Source organism: Ochotona princeps, chromosome 5 (assembly GCF_030435755.1).
Source record: "Ochotona princeps isolate mOchPri1 chromosome 5, mOchPri1.hap1, whole genome shotgun sequence".
Lineage (NCBI taxonomy): Eukaryota > Metazoa > Chordata > Mammalia > Lagomorpha > Ochotonidae > Ochotona > Ochotona princeps.
In genome coordinates, this window is record NC_080836.1 from 105,858,746 (window position 1) to 105,875,552 (window position 16,807).

Here is a 16,807-nt window from a genome sequence, read left to right on the forward strand (position 1 = left end):
CCTGTCTTCTGGGGGAAGAAACTTTACAGCGAAGTGAAACAGAAGGCAAGCTTCCCTCCAAACTTTCTCTTCAAGTTTTTCCCCCTCTTTTCTTAAAATCTGAAAGCCAGGACTGAAACGTGTCAGGCTTGAAACAAAGCCTTGCCCACGCGCCCACCAGCGCGAGCCAACACGCGTGAGTATCCAGCCCGATGAAATGGCTGCGCAGACGATAGGGAGGTTCTAGAACATTTCACTCCACCTCTGCACAGAGGCAGCCACGATCTCTGAGCTGATTCACAGCCTTTCTTCCGTCCACAGCTTTGGTGTCATTGTGTACATGGCAAGCACCTGCTTTGGGCCCTTGAGAATATCACAGAGCTGAGACATTCATATGGCTGCTCTGCAATTCCCTCATTTAAGGCTTTAGGAAAAGCATAGATTGTGAGCCTACGGCCTGCTGAGCTGACTGTGAGCGGCTGTGTAGCTGCCACCTGCCAGGAGGAATAGGAAACAGACTACAGCCCTGCTAGAACATTCCCACTCCGACAGATGACTGTGCGATTCCCATCACCAACAAGTGCTGCAGTCCCTCAACTTGACCGACTGCTGAGGTGTCTTTGCCAGACCTCCGTGTGTGTCAGACTGTGGCTGGGGGCAGGTGGGGGCTACCTCCGCTCTTCCCTTGTCCATCATCACACCAAAGCCACAGCAGAACGAGTCACTCATTACAGCACATAGGGACATTTTTCCATTTTAAGATCAGTTTGGATTCTCAAGTGGTTTTAGGAGTAAGTTGCCAACTTCTAGAAAGGAAGCAGCTGGGGTTCTGAGTAGAACCCGCGACTGTCCAGGCCAGTCCTGTGGGAGGTGTGTGTATGTGGGGGGGCTGGCATGCTAACAATAATTGATTTCAGAATTTTTGGATCGATACCCAGACATGAGGCAGTGCGTAACTTGGTAGTTTCATTCATTTATGTTTTAGCACCTCTCTTGTTGCTTCCCAGAGTGTCTGCGTCGTCTGCTTTCCCACCAACACTGATGAGAGGTGTGACTTATTTGTTTGTTTCGATATTAGCCAATCTGACAGAAATGAGGTGGTGTTTTATTGTCACTTTCATTGGCATTTCCTTAATGACTAGTGACGTTGAGCTATTCATTATGAATTTGCTTTTTTCCCCCATAATGGCTTATTTCAAATATTACATTGGCCATTTGTATGTCTTCTGTGGAAACTTTTTGCTCAAGTCCTCAGGCCACGTGTAAACTGGAGGTGACTTATAGAAGCTCCTTATGCATATTGGAGACTAATCTCTTATCAGACATGTGGTTTGCAAATATTTTCTTCTGTTTCATGGGTTGTCTTTTTAAAAAAGAGTTATGAATTTATTTGAAAGGCAGAGTTAGAGAGAGACGGAGAGACAGAAAAGAGAGAGGTTTTGTATTCTTTAGTTCACGCCTCATGGCTGCAGTGGCCACAGGTGGGCCATGCTGAGCCAGGAGCCAGGCGCCTCAGCCAGGTCTCCTGTGTGCGGTGAAGGGCCATCTTCCCCCTTTCCCAGGAGTGTCTGCAGAGCGCTGGATCAGAAGCGGGGAGCTGGGAGTTGAGCAGGTGTCCAGGTGGGATGCTGGTGTTGCGCCACAACGCTGGTGCCATCGTTGGCTCTTCGCTTGCTGGGTTGCCCCTCTGCTCTGCCGACTGGCATGTGCCTGCTTTCCACTCTGCGCTTGCTGCCTGTGCTCCTGCTGTCACGTCTGTCCATCTGTCTTTCCAAGATCTGAGTCGCAGAACTTCCGCTCTGTGGTTTCTCATAGTGTTACTTTCAGCTCTGGGTACGTCTCCAGCAGAACACAAACCAGGATCCTGAAGAGGTGGGAGCCCAGCCAAGTCCATGGCAGCGCTAATTCCAGTAGCCACGATATGGAAACAGCCCAGGCGTCCTCCGGGAGACGAGTGGGAGAGAGCACGCGGAGTGTACATATGGCTGGATGTGATTCCAGCTCAATCATGGAGGGAACCGTGAAAGATGCCACCGCAGGGGCGAAACCGGAGCACACTGCACCCATCCCATCTGAAACTCATGTTCTGAGGCTGAAAGGGGCAGGGGGTTGGGGGGCAAGCAAGAAGCCACTGTTGTGGAGGTGGTCTGACGCAGGGCATCATGCCCAGCCCTAGTGTGCACACACACCTAGCCAGCTGCTGAGCCCTGGGAGCTGTTCCAACCACGATAAAATCCAAAGGAAAGCAGCCAAGAAGGTCGGAGAAGGAAGGCTACAGCACGGAGGCCCCCGTCCATGAGCATGGCAGACCCGCTTCGGCCTTGGGGTTCTCACTGTTCAGATCGCCCGAGTCGTGTGTGAAGCTTCCTGTTTAGTCCATGTATTCGATCTGACCGGAAAGGCATCATTCAACCTTGTTTTTCTAATTGCTTTGTGGGGACACACAGAAACCTTCCCGACGTTCGTATACCGACTCAGTGCCCTGCGGCCCTTTAAAATCCACTTGCTAGTCCCTCCAGCCATTTGTGATGGTCCGTGGGGTTTTGTGCTTCAGTAACTGTCAGCTGCCTGCAAAGGCGGGCTTGCCACCTCCACATGTCCTTTGTTTTGCCTCTTGGTGGTGCTGCCCAGGGCCCCCAGGGCAAAGCTCAAAGGGACCCCCTGCTTGGTCCTCGATGTCAGAGGCAACGTGGTTAATTTGTCAACCACTCAGGTCTGACGTGGCCTGCACACGCTGTATCATGTTCAGGGAAGAGCTCAGTGTCGCTTGGCATAGGATGTGCTCAACGTGATGCTGACTTGGTCGAAGTGACTGGGAGCCTTTCTTTAAACTCATTGGTTTCTGGATTTGTGCCTTGGGACCTAATTTTTTTTTTTTTTAAGGGAATTCAGCTAAGACATCCAATTGATGTTTTGCAATGGTGGTTTTTTTTTTCTTCCTTCCTTTTAAGAGCTGTGAGCTCAGGCAAGCCGGGTGTCCACTCTACCACTATTCACTTGTAGTTACCCCGGGGAGGGCAAGGCCTCAGTGCCCTCAGGAGAGTGGGACAAAAACAGTGCCCCTTGTGCCTGCTGTGAGGCTGGAATGAATGGGTGGGAGCCGCACACCTGCGGATGACAGGACAGTGGTGGACATTCTATGCACGTGACCTTGTTTCCAGGACAGAGAGGGGAGGAAGAAGGGAATGAGCTGGCCTGGAGCCTGTGCGGGGGCTTCCCGTTTCGTCCTGAGGAGCCCCTAGCCAGGACAGGCAGTTCTACTGGAATGGGCAAAGATAAGGACCAAATACACAAAGCAGCTGAGCTGCCTGCGAGACTGACACCTGTTGAGCTCCCCGCCAGCTTTGTCTGGCCAAACCCAGCTGGGGGGGGCAGCCCTTTGAGGGGGCCCCTGTCCTTTTTTTTCCCCTGAGATTTATTTACTCATTTGAAAGGCAGAGTGGCAGACAGAGAGGGAGAGGCAGACAGGGAGAGAGAATCTTCTGTTATCCAAATGCCAGCCACAGCTGGACCTGGGCCAGGCTGAAGCCAGCAGCCAAAAACTCCATGCAGGGCTCCTCTGTGGGCGGCAGGGACCCAGACACCAGAGCCGAACCAGGCACATTAGCAGAGAGCTGGATGTTAGGGACAGCAGCCAGGACTCCCCACAGGGAATGCTGGCATTGTGAGCAGTGGCTTGACCCACAACTCCACCAGGTGGGCTCCAGCTCCTGTCTGGTCCAGGAGGGACTCCACGTGACGGCTTTGGGGAGTGTGTGGTCGCAGCCACAACCGTGACTCTCATGCCTAGATACCTGCAAGGCCTGGCCCTCTGGCCAGGGGCACAGTAGGGCAACCCTGAGGTCACATTTACAGTCCTTGTGGGATGGCCACTCACACTGCACTGGCAGGGAGCAAAGCTCACGCCCTGGCAACTTTGTGCCCAGGCCAGAAGCTCAACTAAGCTGTGTTGGGTTTAGACAGGGGCCTGCGAGTGTCCCAGCTGTGGGCATGATCAGACCCGGGGGCGGGGCAGCCTGCTCCACCAGCCATGAAGTTCCAGGTGCAGATAACAGGGTCGCTGCCTGAAGACCCTCACGGCTGACGAGATGCCCCCGGCCTCAGGAGCTCTGGGTGGGTGGGGACCTCGTGGGTCTGTAGCAGCCTGCCCTCCCTGCTGAGCGGGGGGGACCACGCTTGCCCTTCTGCACAGGCCCTACAAGTGCCACAGGATCATGTCCTGCCAAGAAGCCGAGCCACTCCGCCCCACCCCCGGGGCGCGGATGATTTGTGACTATAGAATCTTAGTCGCTGGCCCATGCACTCATTCTGCCCTGCGACTGGCCCCTGGGACATGGGGAGTAGGTCTCAGGGGGCACCCAGACGCGGTGGAATCCCGAAGTGGGCGCCGGGGCTGCTCTCTGCAGGCATGGGAGAGCCGGGGTCCTGGTCCTGCCAGCGCTGCACCCCTGCTCCGCTGAACGCTTGGGGCCGCTGGAGGGCGTTGGCCCCCGGGGCCAGATTCTCACTAGGGCTGCGGTTGGATGGTAGCGGGCTGCCGCCTTGAGGCCCAAAGGGCTGGGGCTGGGGCTGGAGTTGGGTGCAAGTCCGGACTGGTGCGGGGCGGGGCTGGAAGCTGGGTTCTGGGTGGAGGCTGGGAACTGGGCTGGGATGGGGGTCCTGCTCTGGGCTGCTGGGCTGGGGCCGCAGGGATCCCTCTGCCGGGCTTGGACGCGCCCCAGACTCGAAGTGGAGAGAGGCGCGAAGACCTCCACCCCGTCCCCGCCCCCTGGCTCAGCTCCAGGCTCACCACAGCACTTGTGGCTGTCCAGACCTCGCTCGCGGCTGCGGGGTCCGACCGCGCCTCCCCAGCGGCGAAAGGACCCGTGCAGTTGCACCGGGCTCAGACGAAACAGCGCGCAATGAAGTTCGGCGGTGTGGAGGCGTGGGTCGCCCGCTTCTTGGCGTGGGGAAAGCAGGCTCCGCATCCTTCCCTCTCCCAGACACAGGGATCCCGCACTGGGCACGCCACCCTTCCCACCCCAACTCCCGCCCCGGAGCGCAGGTGCGCGCCTCCCGCCCCACGGCGGCGACTCCGCCCCAGGCTGCCCTCGGTCAGGAGAAATATGTGAAGCTTTTGTCTAAACAAAATATTTCTTTTGTGAGGGCTCTCTCCACACCCAGGCCTTCCAGCAGCGCGAGACTTCAACCCTGCGGACTCCCCAGCCCCAGCAGCGTCAGGCGGGTTGCTGTTGTTCTTAGAGTAACGGGAGAGGCACAAAGTTGGAGCCGCCCAGGAGGCGCGCACCGAGGTTTAGGGGACGGCGAGAGCGCCCGGAGCAAATGTTGCCCGTCCAGGTCCGGGGTTGTTTTTCCTGAAGGCAGCCTCGGGGAGAGGCTTTTTGAAGTTGGATTCACCCACATACAGAAGTTGAGCAATACAGCACTCGATAAGAATGCAGAGTTCAGTGCTGCCACAACTAATGCCAACAATAAAAACCCGTGCTGGCCAACCGCACGGAGGATGGCATGACCAAGAATCCCTGATGCTGCTTCTTGGGAACTGCAGGATTCCAGACCCAGAGGCCTGGGGTCCGCTGCACAGTGCCGGCTCCTGGGGCCGCTTTGGGGGTGCTGGCCCGGTGCTCAGAAACCAGTCTGTCCATTTTGTCGTGGAGGAATTAACCAAAAGGAAAGCCGGGGCCTTGGTAAATCCACACTGAGGTTCACAAGTCCAGAGTCATTTGTCTTGGGAACAATGTCTTCCCCAGCGCTAAGAAGGCATTCAAAGGAACTCCGGTGGTGGTGGTAATGGGATTATTAAAGATGTACCTGAGACAGGATAAATATTTGACAATTTTGCAAGGCACCAGGGTTTCTCTGCAAGTTTCCTTTTTCTTTTTATTTTCCTCGCCGGCTTCCCATCCCTTTCTCCCCTGCCCCCAAAGGGGCCTGTATGGGTGTTGTGGCTCCATTAGAGTTTGCAAATGAAGGAAGGGGGCTGGGGTTTCCCAGGTGTGCGCTTGTGCAGGAAGCAGCAGACTAGGAAAGGTTTACTGGAGAGGGAAGGGGGTGTGGTGTGTGTGTGTGTGTGTGTGTGTGTGTGAGAGAGAGAGAGAGAGAGAGAGAGAGAGAGAGAGAGAGAGAAGGGGGAGGTGCAGGGGCGGAGGGGGAGCGGCAGAATCTCTGAGCTGCCATCTAGCGGCGCCTGTCCACAGTGTATAAAACGCGAGTTTTGCAGGCAGCTGAGCTCAGTGACTGCAAACTGCAGCAAGCGAGCAAGCGAGCGCACAGCACCGCTCCACCAGGAAGGCGACCGGAGCCCAGCCAGCTCCCCGGAGGTAAGGAAACCAGCCTCCCCGCTGGCGCACGAGGGGCGGCGGGCAGGGAAGCTCCCCCCGTGGACTTTTCCCTGGACTTTCTTTGCAGTGGCCGGGATGCCGGCCGGAGCGGCGGCGCGCCTGCAGGGAGATCAGCCCGGAGTCGGCTGCGTGTTGCCTGCCTGCCTCAGGAACCATGTCTGCCCCTCCAGGGCGGCGTGCGGGCGGGCGTGTGCCCTGCTGAGAGCCGAGCCAGGCGCAGCGATGTTCTAGTCTCTCATGGCATGGGGGTTTCCCTGTACATCGGTCGGATTTCAGATTCTGGTGGTTCTTTGTGGGTAGTGGGTGTCTGAGCTCCAGAGAGCAAGGGAACTTTGCGAAGACTCCAACTGTCGCCTCTGCCTGCCCGGAGTTGGTACGGGGTTAACGTGGCACCACGGTTGCCTGGCTTCCTTTGGGGTGGACAGGGGAGTAGTCTGCGCCCTGAACATGGACTTTGTGGAAGAGTCTGCCGAGGAGAGAGCCCGCGTTCAGGGGGATTACCAACTCCCGTAAGCCCGGAAGCTATAAATGTGAGTGGTTAAGACTCTATTGCGTCCCGGATAATCTAATTCTAGTATTTATCGTCGTCCTGGAATGTGTTAAGCCCAGCTTCAGTTGGAAAAGAAACAAGGCAAGGGTGCCCACGGAAGTCTAGCATTGTATAACTTCCATCCCCACTAGGTGAAGTCTGCCTATGGTGGGAGTCTGTGACATGCGTGGGGGGTGAGGGGTGCCTGAGAGCAAGGGCTCGGAGTGTGATCTGCCACGGGTTGTTAGCCAAGACTTGTAACTTGCAGGACAATGAGAAGTTGTAAAAGTCAGACTGGCTCTCCCTCTCTCTCCCTCTCTTGTCTTTCCTCTTCTTTCCTCCTTTTCTTTCTATTCATTGGATCACAACAGGGTTGATGCGTCCTTCCAAAGAGGGACCGAGCCCCCTGAAATGATTCAGAGTCCTTTGAAGGTATTTGGGACAGCGACATCCCCCCACCCCCCACCCTCCAGCCTCTGCCTGCAAACTCTCAATGTGGTAACGTTTTTTTTTTCTTTCTGAACACAGATGCTGCCTTTGTGTCCCTGTATTTATTCCGGGGAAATGTGGAGATCAAATAGGCATGCTTAGAAAGGAAAGTGGCGCCTGTGAGGTTTCTATAGATCCTAAATGGATAAACGACCTCTCTCTCCTTTCATCCGAGCATAAGCTTTCTGTGGAGGCAAAGCCTTGCTCGGAGCAGAGCTGCACATGGGAGCAGCTACTCTGCAAGAAACGATTTGCTCTGTTTTCCCCCGCTTTGTGCCATAAACACTTGGTGTTCGCACAGGAGGCTGGAGGGAGCTGCAGAGGAGCGGGCTGCAAAGCCCAGGCGAGTGCAGGAGTAGCTGCCTTGGCTGTCCACTGGAGTAGCCTGTTGCAGTCATAACTTTACAAAGTTGCAAGGTGGCGTGCTGGGGCTGAACAGAGCAGCCTGGGGAGGTGAGTTTCTTCCCCTCAGAGAGTGGAGGAAAGGCTTGAGGACTTCCAATCAGGCCCGGGGCTGGGCCAAGTGCAGGCTTTCTGAGCAGGGAGGAAAAAAAAAAACACAACAAAAAACAAAAACCCTACTTAGTCGGGAACAGTGGCTTTTTGTGTGGCTGCAGCCGGCCCAGGGCCCCAGTTTTCCAGTGAATTTGGGGAGGCAAGGTGGATTGCAGCTACTTAAACCCAGGAGAAAAGGTCCCTCTGCTAACCAGGAGGAAGGTCTCCAGGTTTCTCAGCATCAGCTTCCTCCTCTGCTGTCCCCGTTGTAGGAAAATGAAAGGAATTTAGGGCCCCCAGGCGTCGGTTCTTTTAAACCAGGCAACACAGGAGTCTCACTGGAATCCTAGGCACAGGTGTTGTACGAAAATGCCTTCTGACTCAGCTGCGAGTGTACAGGCAGAATTTAGGGAAAAACAATCAGGTTTGTGTTGTGTGAGAGACTTCTGAAATCCAGAAGAGAAAAGCAGCAGATACCTCCGGGGTATGTATTTTGGACTAAACTAAAAACCAGCAGACACTTTAGCTAGATGGGTTAGGAGGGGCGGGGGGCCCTGATTTCCAGGGCTGGCCTGGGGTGCAGAGAATGTGGAAGGTGCTGGGTCCCCGGGACCTGCTCACTGGGAGCTGGAGCAGCCAGCCCGTGCTGCTTGGTTACTGATGGGATTGTGGGCACGCATCCTTCGGAGGGGAGGGTGCTTTCTAGAGCCACAGGTGGGCCTGAATGCCATCAGGGATGTGTACCAGGCATGCAAAGGGCTGAGGAGTACCCCCAGGCTGCCTTGAACTGCTGCTGGCCAGGGGTGGATACAGGGCCAGCTGTGGGGAAAATGGAGGGGCTGCCTGTGAGCATCTGCCGCTTCTGTTCCCGTGATGACAGGTGTGTCTGTAACGTCCTGCCTCACTTATCCTCTGGAGCAGAGCCAAGGGTGGCGATCCCCCAGCCCAGCTGACACCTCCAGCTGTACGTCCAGTTCCTGGACTGGGCGGGAATTCCGGCTGATGCCAACAGCACCCAGGCCGGGTGGGACGCTGGATGTGCCCACCCTGCAGGGCTCCTGGACGGGGACTTGCTTTGTTTCCCTTCCTTAGACTTGCAAGTGGACAAGGCTTTCCCAGGTGTGAGTGCCAAGTGTGCTCCAGGGCTCTGCCCCAATCGGGGCATCATTCCACCTCCCACACCCTTCTTTATTTTATTTACTAGTGCTCAAGTAATTCAGAGCTGTTCCTTGTGTAGGAGACTGTTGGTGGCTACTAAGGGACCTTTTTGGCGTGGCACGGGGGGACACAGTGCTCATTCTGCTGCCATCCTGGGAGTGGCCACACCACTGCCCAGGCCAGAACCTTGCTGGGCTTCTCCTCCTGCTTGGTTGGTCGGTTTCCAGCAAACTGCAAACTCACCCCGGCGATGTGCCGTGGCCAGTGGTTCTTTAGAGTCCATGTAGAGTCTGCTGGTCACAACTGGACACTGTCTGTAAGCCGGAAACAGCTGAGGAGAAGGGACCACAGTGCCAGCCTTGGCAGTCGATAAAGTCTCTGCAGAAGTCAGAAACAGCTCTGTGCTGGCACCTGCTCTGACCTCAGCCTCCGGGAGGATGGAGAGTGAGCAGCTAAGGAAGGACTTGCCTTGGGGTGCAGGACTTGTCTGGATATCCATGCTGGCAAATGCCACATTGGGGTGCAGGGTGCAGATTGCCAGCAAGGTGGTGACCCCAACACAGAGGTCCCCCAGGGCCTTGGAGGGCAGAGAGTCCATGGCTTGGCACTGATGTCAGGGGCCCCCTGGGCCTTGTCCCATTATCTTATCTGCACTGCTGTTGTGACAGGCCTGCCCCACCCCCAGCTTCCAGAGCCCCCACCAACCACAGTGTTGTTCTTCCCCAAAGCCACAGTGTGGGTGTGGCTCCCGCATGGACACACCCAGACCCCACCTCCTGAGCCCAACCCTGGCCTGAGCTGAGCAGGCAGAGTGGAAAGAGGTGAGGCCGACAGGTGCAGAGCCAGATGTGCCACAGGACCAGGGAGAAGGCAGAAGAGACGGCGAGTTAGAGGCAGCTTTGGAGGACACCGGCCAGGTGGCTGAACGCCTGGCAGCCTCTGGGAGCAAGTTTTGGTCGCCGCAGGCCAAGCCCGCAGCTCACGTTGACCCTCGTCTTGGAGACGGCTCATCCTGGCTTCGCCCCAGCTTGCTGGGTGAGCTCAGGCAACTAAGTCAGTGCAGTCGGCCGTCATCCAGGAGCCTCCTGAGAGGCGCGGGCCTCCACTGGACGCACCGGGAGGCCCTGACTGTCGGGGCTGTGAGTACTGCACCAGCTCCCCTTCGCGGCTGTGGACAGAGGCTGTGTCTGTTGGTGGCCACGGGGACACTCCCTGCCTGCCCCTGCGCAGGTGTGGGACTGGGATGATGACCAAGGAGTCCCCACAGACAGGGCTGAGCGAGATGTGATCGTGTTGGGAGAGAGGCCTGGAAGCTGACGTTGACAGCTTTTGGCTCTCAACTGCCTCTCTGGGGTGCAGGGAAGGCGGACTTGAACCCTGCCTGCTGGCTGGGAGCCTTTAGGTCACTCTGCAATCACACAGAGGCCGAGTCAAACTGCAGCTGCCGCTTGTTCCCTCGTCCCACTCTCCCGACCCAAGGCTTTGTGCAGCCATCCCTGCCATGGCCTTGACTTAGACACATTCAGACGCAGGTGTACACAGGCCTGTTTTTCCTTCTCGGGTGTGTGTGTGTGCATCTCCGTGGCCCCTCCCTTCAAGGCCTGTGCAAACCTTGCATGGTCCTGAGAGGAGGTGGCCCTCTTTGCTGCGGTGGCTGGGGTACATCCAGAGTCCCTCCTGGCCTGGCTGGTGTCAGACGTGGCCAGGTGCCCGAATTCCCACCCAGCTCAGGACCTAGATGCACAACCGGAGGTGTCAGGATTCTCTCTGCCCTGGGCTCCCAGCCAGGTGTGTGGGGGGGACTGGGGGCATCCAGAATGCTGCCTGAGTGTAGGCTCCTGAGGACCAGTGAGGCAGGAAGCTGCAAAGGTGTCTGTGCCGTGTTCCGCTTGCCTAATGAAACCAGGCCTCTCCTGACAGCCATGGCCGTGGACTCTGGTTTCTGCTGGTAAAGAAGCGTTGCTTCAGGCAACATCTGTGCGCACGCCGGGAAACATGACGGCTTCAAGAAGGGAAATGTGTGAACGTGTGAAGTCACAGAGCTGGAACGGGCGTGGAGCCCGAGCCCCTGTGCTGACAGCTGGAATCTGTTACGTGGGCGCCTTGCAGCTCGGGGTGGGCCTGCGCAGGCCCTGGGCCCACGGAGAGGCAGGTGTGACGGACACCCACATGTGGCTCAGGCACTCTTTCCTCGAGCCCACGGGATTGGTTCCAGCAGAGGGTGGCCGGGCCAATGGGACAGTGGGGGGTTCCTGAGATGCCGGGGTTGGCGCCTCTGTGCCAGAGTGTGGGGGACAGATGAGGAAGGTGATCAGCTGGTGTGCTGGGCGGGGCGGGCGCTTACCCCTCACCTCGCAGTCTTTGCTGGGAGCTTAGTCTCTGGCCTTGAGCAGGTAGTAGACAGCATGCCTTTTGTGTCACCTGTGGAGACCTGAGCCGGTCACCCAGGCTGGAGAGTTGCCTCCGCAGGTGGCTGGGCAGCCTGGGTGTCCCCTGCAGCCCCCGTCCATGGCGGGGCATAGTGGTGCCTACTTAGAGTGAGGGGGTGACTGTAACACGTAGGCTTCTGTGTTCTGGAGATAGCCCTGGTTGGCCTCCAGAGTGCCAGCATGAGCAACGTGAGTGACAAGCGGCTCTGTGGATGGGTGGCGTTCTCATTGTTGTCCCTGGTCCTTGTTGGACTCTGTGGGGGCCGTGACCGCTGCAGGTCAGCCCCCATCTCCTTTCTCTTGGCTTCCCTTCCTCACTTTGACTGCTGCCACATTGTGCGTGTGTGTTGGTGTGTGTTGGGGGAAGGGGATGACAGATTTGTTCAGGCCCTGAGGGGAGGGTGTGCAGTCTGGCTCCACCTCCTGGCCTGACTGAGCAGGTGCTGCCCCCTCCCTGGTCCTATTGGCTATTGATTATTGATCAGTGATGGGTGATTGGTGATGAGTGCCTCTGCTCTGCCCTTGGGCAGTAGTAGCCGTGGCTTGTGGGCCATGTCCCCCGTGCTGCCTCCGAAGCAAGCAGAGGAGCCAGGGGAGGGGTGCTTAGCTCAGAAAAACAATTCCTCTGAGACCAGTGATGACGTAATCAGACGTGCCTTGCTCAGGGGGCGGGACAGACCATAGGGCTAAATTCCCTTCCTAATGCAGGGCTCTGAGTCCCTGGAGCTGGGCGCTTAGGGGCATCTGGGAGAAGTTGTAGGGGGCACAGGAAGGATGCATTTTTCTAGGAGGCATGAGCAGTAGGTGTCTTCCTGTTGTGTGGTCCCATCCAGGGCAGTCCAAGGATGTGGTCAGTTGCAGGCCGTAGCTGAACCCTGGAGGGTCATCTTGCATGGGCTGAGGATGCTGACTCGGGCTAGCAGAGCTATGGAGTCCTCCCTTCTTCCTGGGCCCAGGGGAGAGGCTGAGCAAGTGTCCAGTGAGCTTCCATCTGGTCTCCAGGGCTGATCCCTCCACTGCTGGGTTGTGGGGCTGTGGCCCACCCTCTCCCCTCTAGGGACTGAGGTCCGGGAAGGCAGCAGTTGGGTGACACGCTCTGTCTGGAGGCTGCGTGCTGCAGGTGCAATCATTTTAGGGAAGTAGGGGAGAGGGCATGGGAGCCACTCTTGCTTTCTCCCTCTGAGTCAGGTGTGAATAGTGGGGTCCACTCCAGGTTCGGTCAGCCATGGTAGACAGGTGGCCTGGCTGGTCAGAGAAGCTCCCACTTCTTCCTCTGTGTCCTTGGCAGCCCTATTGGGCATAAGTCCTCATGGGAGCAGAGTCAGGTATGCCCAAAGCCCAAAGTTCATTTTCCCCAGCCAGGCTGCTGCTCAACTCCACAGCTGCCCTGCCAGGCTCATGCATGAGGGCAAGGGGTGCAGGGCAGGTGTCCCCCAGGCAGGGTGCTCTGCGAGGCTAGCGGCTCCTGCGACAGAGGGTGGTCAATGTAGGGGGGCAGGGTGTCCATCTCGGGAGGCAACCACATCTTGGGGAGGCTGGCACCCGGGGTGCCCACAGGGGTATCTGTGACTCTCCAGTCTCCAAGGCAGAAAAAGAAGTAAGCTGAGGTTTTGTGTTTCGCCCGCAGAGAAGCTCTGTTGTCCCCGTGGAGAAGTCACAGGTGCCTTCTGCCCAGGGCTGGAGGTTTGTTGAGCTGTTGCTGTTAGGTGTCTGCTGGGGCACTGCTCTCCTGGCCCCCTGACCAGCGTTGGTTTAAACACTGAAAGCACAGGAGGTCCACCCTGGGGGCCAGGGCTGGCCTGATGGTGACTTCCCACACGCTCAGGGCTGCCACAAATGCTGGTCTCTGCCCCAGGACGTCCTGGCACAGGACTGTTGGGACTCCCTTCCCGGGTTGGAGGGCTTTCGTTTATGACTCTCATGCAGCCCAGGTCTGTGGCCTGGGGCTCAAGGGACAGGTGTGCTATAGAAGATGGCTCCTGGCAGCTGTCGCTAGCTCCACTTCTAGACACAGAGGTGCCTCGTAGAATGTCACAGGCTAACGGTTCCTGGGGGCACTGGCCTCACAGCAGATCAGCCCTCCAGAAGGGCAGCAGGTGGAGAGGGACCTTGTGCTGGGGTCTTGGCCCCCGTGATTCTTGCAGCAGCTGTGCAAACAAAGGGGCAGAGAGCTGGGGCAGCTGTGGGTTCCCGCCATCAAAAATCAAAGCCAGAGTCTGCAGACATGGGGTGCAGACAGGCTGCCAGTGAGTTCCTTGTGCCCATGACCCAGGGCTGCCACTGAGTTTGGCAGAGTCACCTTTGAAATGCAGGTCTGGAGGAGGATGTTCAGTGCTTTCCTGAAGATGGCAAAGGCAGGCACCTGCACTGGAGTAGGTCTGGCAAGCAGGCACGGCTGCTGCTCTTGGAGGAGAGGGGTGGGGCGGCAGTACCCGTGCCCCTGCATGTGCAGGGACTCTGCCTGAGCTTGCTCTGGCCTGGGCACCTTGTTGATTTCCAGTCCCAGGCAATAGCAGCAGGGGTCTGGAGATGGCGGAGCTGAGAAGATACGGAGAGTAACACTGTTTCTCTCTTGGAGTACTGGGCGGGGCTGATTGTTCAGAGTCTCCCTGTATCTGTGTTTGTGTTGCTGGGTCCCATTAGGACTGTTCTTTTCTCCTTTGGCAAAGACTGCACAGCGCTGAAGTAAAGCGGCTGAGCTTGAAAGGCCACGAGAAACACATTTTGCCTTGACACGTCTCCGTCTCCACTGTTTCCCTGCAGGCGGTTCCCCCACTGCTCTCACACCATGGATATGCACCTCTTCGACTACGTGGAGCCAGGGAACTTCTCCGACGCGGTGTGGCCCTGCAACAGCAGCGACTGCATCGTGGTGGACACGGTGCAGTGCACTGGCCTTCCCAACAAGAGCGTCCTGCTCTACACGCTCGCCCTGGTCTACATCTTCATCTTCGTCGTTGGCATGGTGGCCAACTCCGTGGTGGTCTGGGTGAACATCCAGGCCAAGACCACCGGCTACGACACGCACTGCTACCTGCTGAACCTGGCCATCGCTGACCTGTGGGTGGTCCTCACCATCCCAGTCTGGGTGGTCAGCCTGGTGCAGCACAACCAATGGCCTATGGGGGAGCTCACGTGCAAGGTCACGCACCTCATCTTCTCCATCAATCTGTTTGGCAGCATCTTCTTCCTCACTTGCATGAGCGTGGACCGCTACCTGTCCATCACCTACTTCACCAGCACGTCCAGTGCCAAGAAGAGGCGGGTGCGCCGCACCGTCTGTGTCCTGGTGTGGCTGTTGGCCTTCTGTGTGTCGCTGCCCGACACCTACTACCTAAAGACCGTCACGTCTGCCTCCAACAACGAGACCTACTGCCGCTCCTTCTACCCCGAGCACAGCATCAAGGAGTGGCTGATCGGCATGGAACTGGTCTCCGTTGTCCTGGGCTTTGTTGTCCCCTTCTCCGTCATCGCCGTCTTCTACTTCCTGCTGGCCCGAGCCCTCGCGGCGTCTGGCGACCCCGAGAAACACAGCAGCCGCAAGATTATCTTCTCCTACGTGGTGGTCTTCCTGGTGTGCTGGCTGCCCTATCACGTGGTGGTGCTACTGGACATTTTCTCCATCCTGCACTACATCCCTTTCACCTGCCACCTGGAGAACGCGCTCTTCACGGCGCTGCACGTGACGCAGTGCCTGTCCCTGGTGCACTGCTGTGTGAACCCGGTGCTCTACAGCTTCATCAGCCGCAACTACCGCTACGAGCTGATGAAGGCGTTCATCTTCAAGTACTCAGCCAAGACGGGGCTCACCAAGCTCATTGACGCTTCCAGAGTGTCAGAAGCCGAGTACTCGGTGCTGGAACAGGGCGCCAAGTGATGGGCTCATCTGGCATGTGAGGACTGTGGGCTCCTGGCCCCACGGGGGTCAGGCTGCGTGGGTTCCTATGAGGGAGGTGGAACAGCTTTGCTCTGGGTGTTTGAGGGGCCCAAGAGGGGAGCAGGTGTCACCGTGTGTCCAACCTGCAGGCTGTACATTCTGGCAGTTCCAGAGCAGGTGCAAGCTAGGTCAGCTCCAGGACTGGCCGGCCCGGGCGTATCTGTACAGTAAAATGTGATGTGTTCCTTGGAAATTTTTTATGGTGATTTGTATTTAAGTTTTCAGACTGTATTTTCTCACTATTGGTGTACCTTATCATAAATGTATTTGGAAAGTTAAAATATATTTTAAATATTGTACAGGAGAAATCAGACTGACATATCTGAAGTGTGGTAGTTGAAGGGCTAGCTTGGCTTCAGTGTTGACTAAGGACGACATTAATCGTTAGCTGATCTGAAAGTTTATATATGTGTATATATATATGAATATATATAAATATATGCCAGTCCTGGCTGAAATGTTTTATTGACCATTTTTATATCCGTGTGTGTGTTTGTGTGTGTGTGTTAGCACAGGAAGTGGAGCAAAAACTGCCTTGTAGGGCAGTGGTTGTAACTAGCATCGTAAAGTTAATGTTTTAAACAACTGTTCCCGGCTGCAGATCTGTGCATCAAGGGACAGGAAGTGCTCTGGATTTGTAAGTTATTTTTTTTAAATAAAGATTTGTGTTTCCTAAAGATGCACCTGCCTGTGTTTCAGCCTCATGAGCCTGTTGGGCATTTAGACGGCATGGGGGATGGTGGTGTAGGCATGCCATGGCATGCACAGCTCAGCTGGATGTATTGGAAAAGAAAAAAACAAACAAACTGCCATGGAGGTGGACCCGAGGAGTTCCTCGGGGAGATAACATTTGAGTACACTGAGTGCTCCCCTTCTGAGTGGTCAGACAGTGGTGTGTTTGGGGCAGAAGGGATGGTTGGTAGGGCACAGCGAGGGGCTGGGCAGAGCAGGAGCTGGTGCCACTGTGTGTCTCTTCTCGGCTGGCGGTCTCAGCCTCCCTCTCTGCAGCAAGCCTTCTAGAGCAGTGCTTTGCATTTGGGAGACACCACCCAGTTATCCTCTTGAGGTCAGACGCGTTGGGAGGGATCCCTGATCTGTGTGTTTCCAAATGAAGTCAAGCCAACCCTGGGAGCTTGGACGGGCACCCCCAGAGCGCCTGGCCCTGTCCGGAGCAACAGCTAGGGCTGGGGATCCCGCGGGCAGGAGCCTCGGTGAGGGCTGGCCCCTGGTGCCAGTCTGATCACCTCCACCCGGAGTGACACCAAGTTGCCCCATGCTCTGCTTGCCAATATGAAGGAGTGCCAGGTGGACTTCTTAGTTTTGTCTGAGCTGAGGGACTGCTACTCCATCAGATGGACTAGCCCCCACACTCACCTGGGGGAATCCCAGTGTCCCCAGGGGCCCAGCCAGCCTCCTGCAAAGGGTTTCAAAGCCCAGCACTCTGAAGCAG

The 16,807-nt window shown here is 56.8% G+C and overlaps 1 protein-coding gene across 1 annotated transcript; it reads left to right on the top strand.

The window, feature by feature from the left end:
• The first annotated feature begins 6,242 nt into the window (after positions 1-6,242).
• On the top strand, positions 6,243-15,818 carry ACKR3 (atypical chemokine receptor 3). The gene is made up of 2 exons (XM_004597404.2): positions 6,243-6,299; positions 14,184-15,818. The coding sequence occupies exon 2, from the start codon at positions 14,209-14,211 to the stop codon at positions 15,295-15,297; it is 1,089 nt and encodes a 362-aa protein (XP_004597461.2). The 5' UTR covers positions 6,243-6,299; positions 14,184-14,208; the 3' UTR covers positions 15,298-15,818.
• The last annotated feature ends 989 nt before the right edge of the window (positions 15,819-16,807 follow it).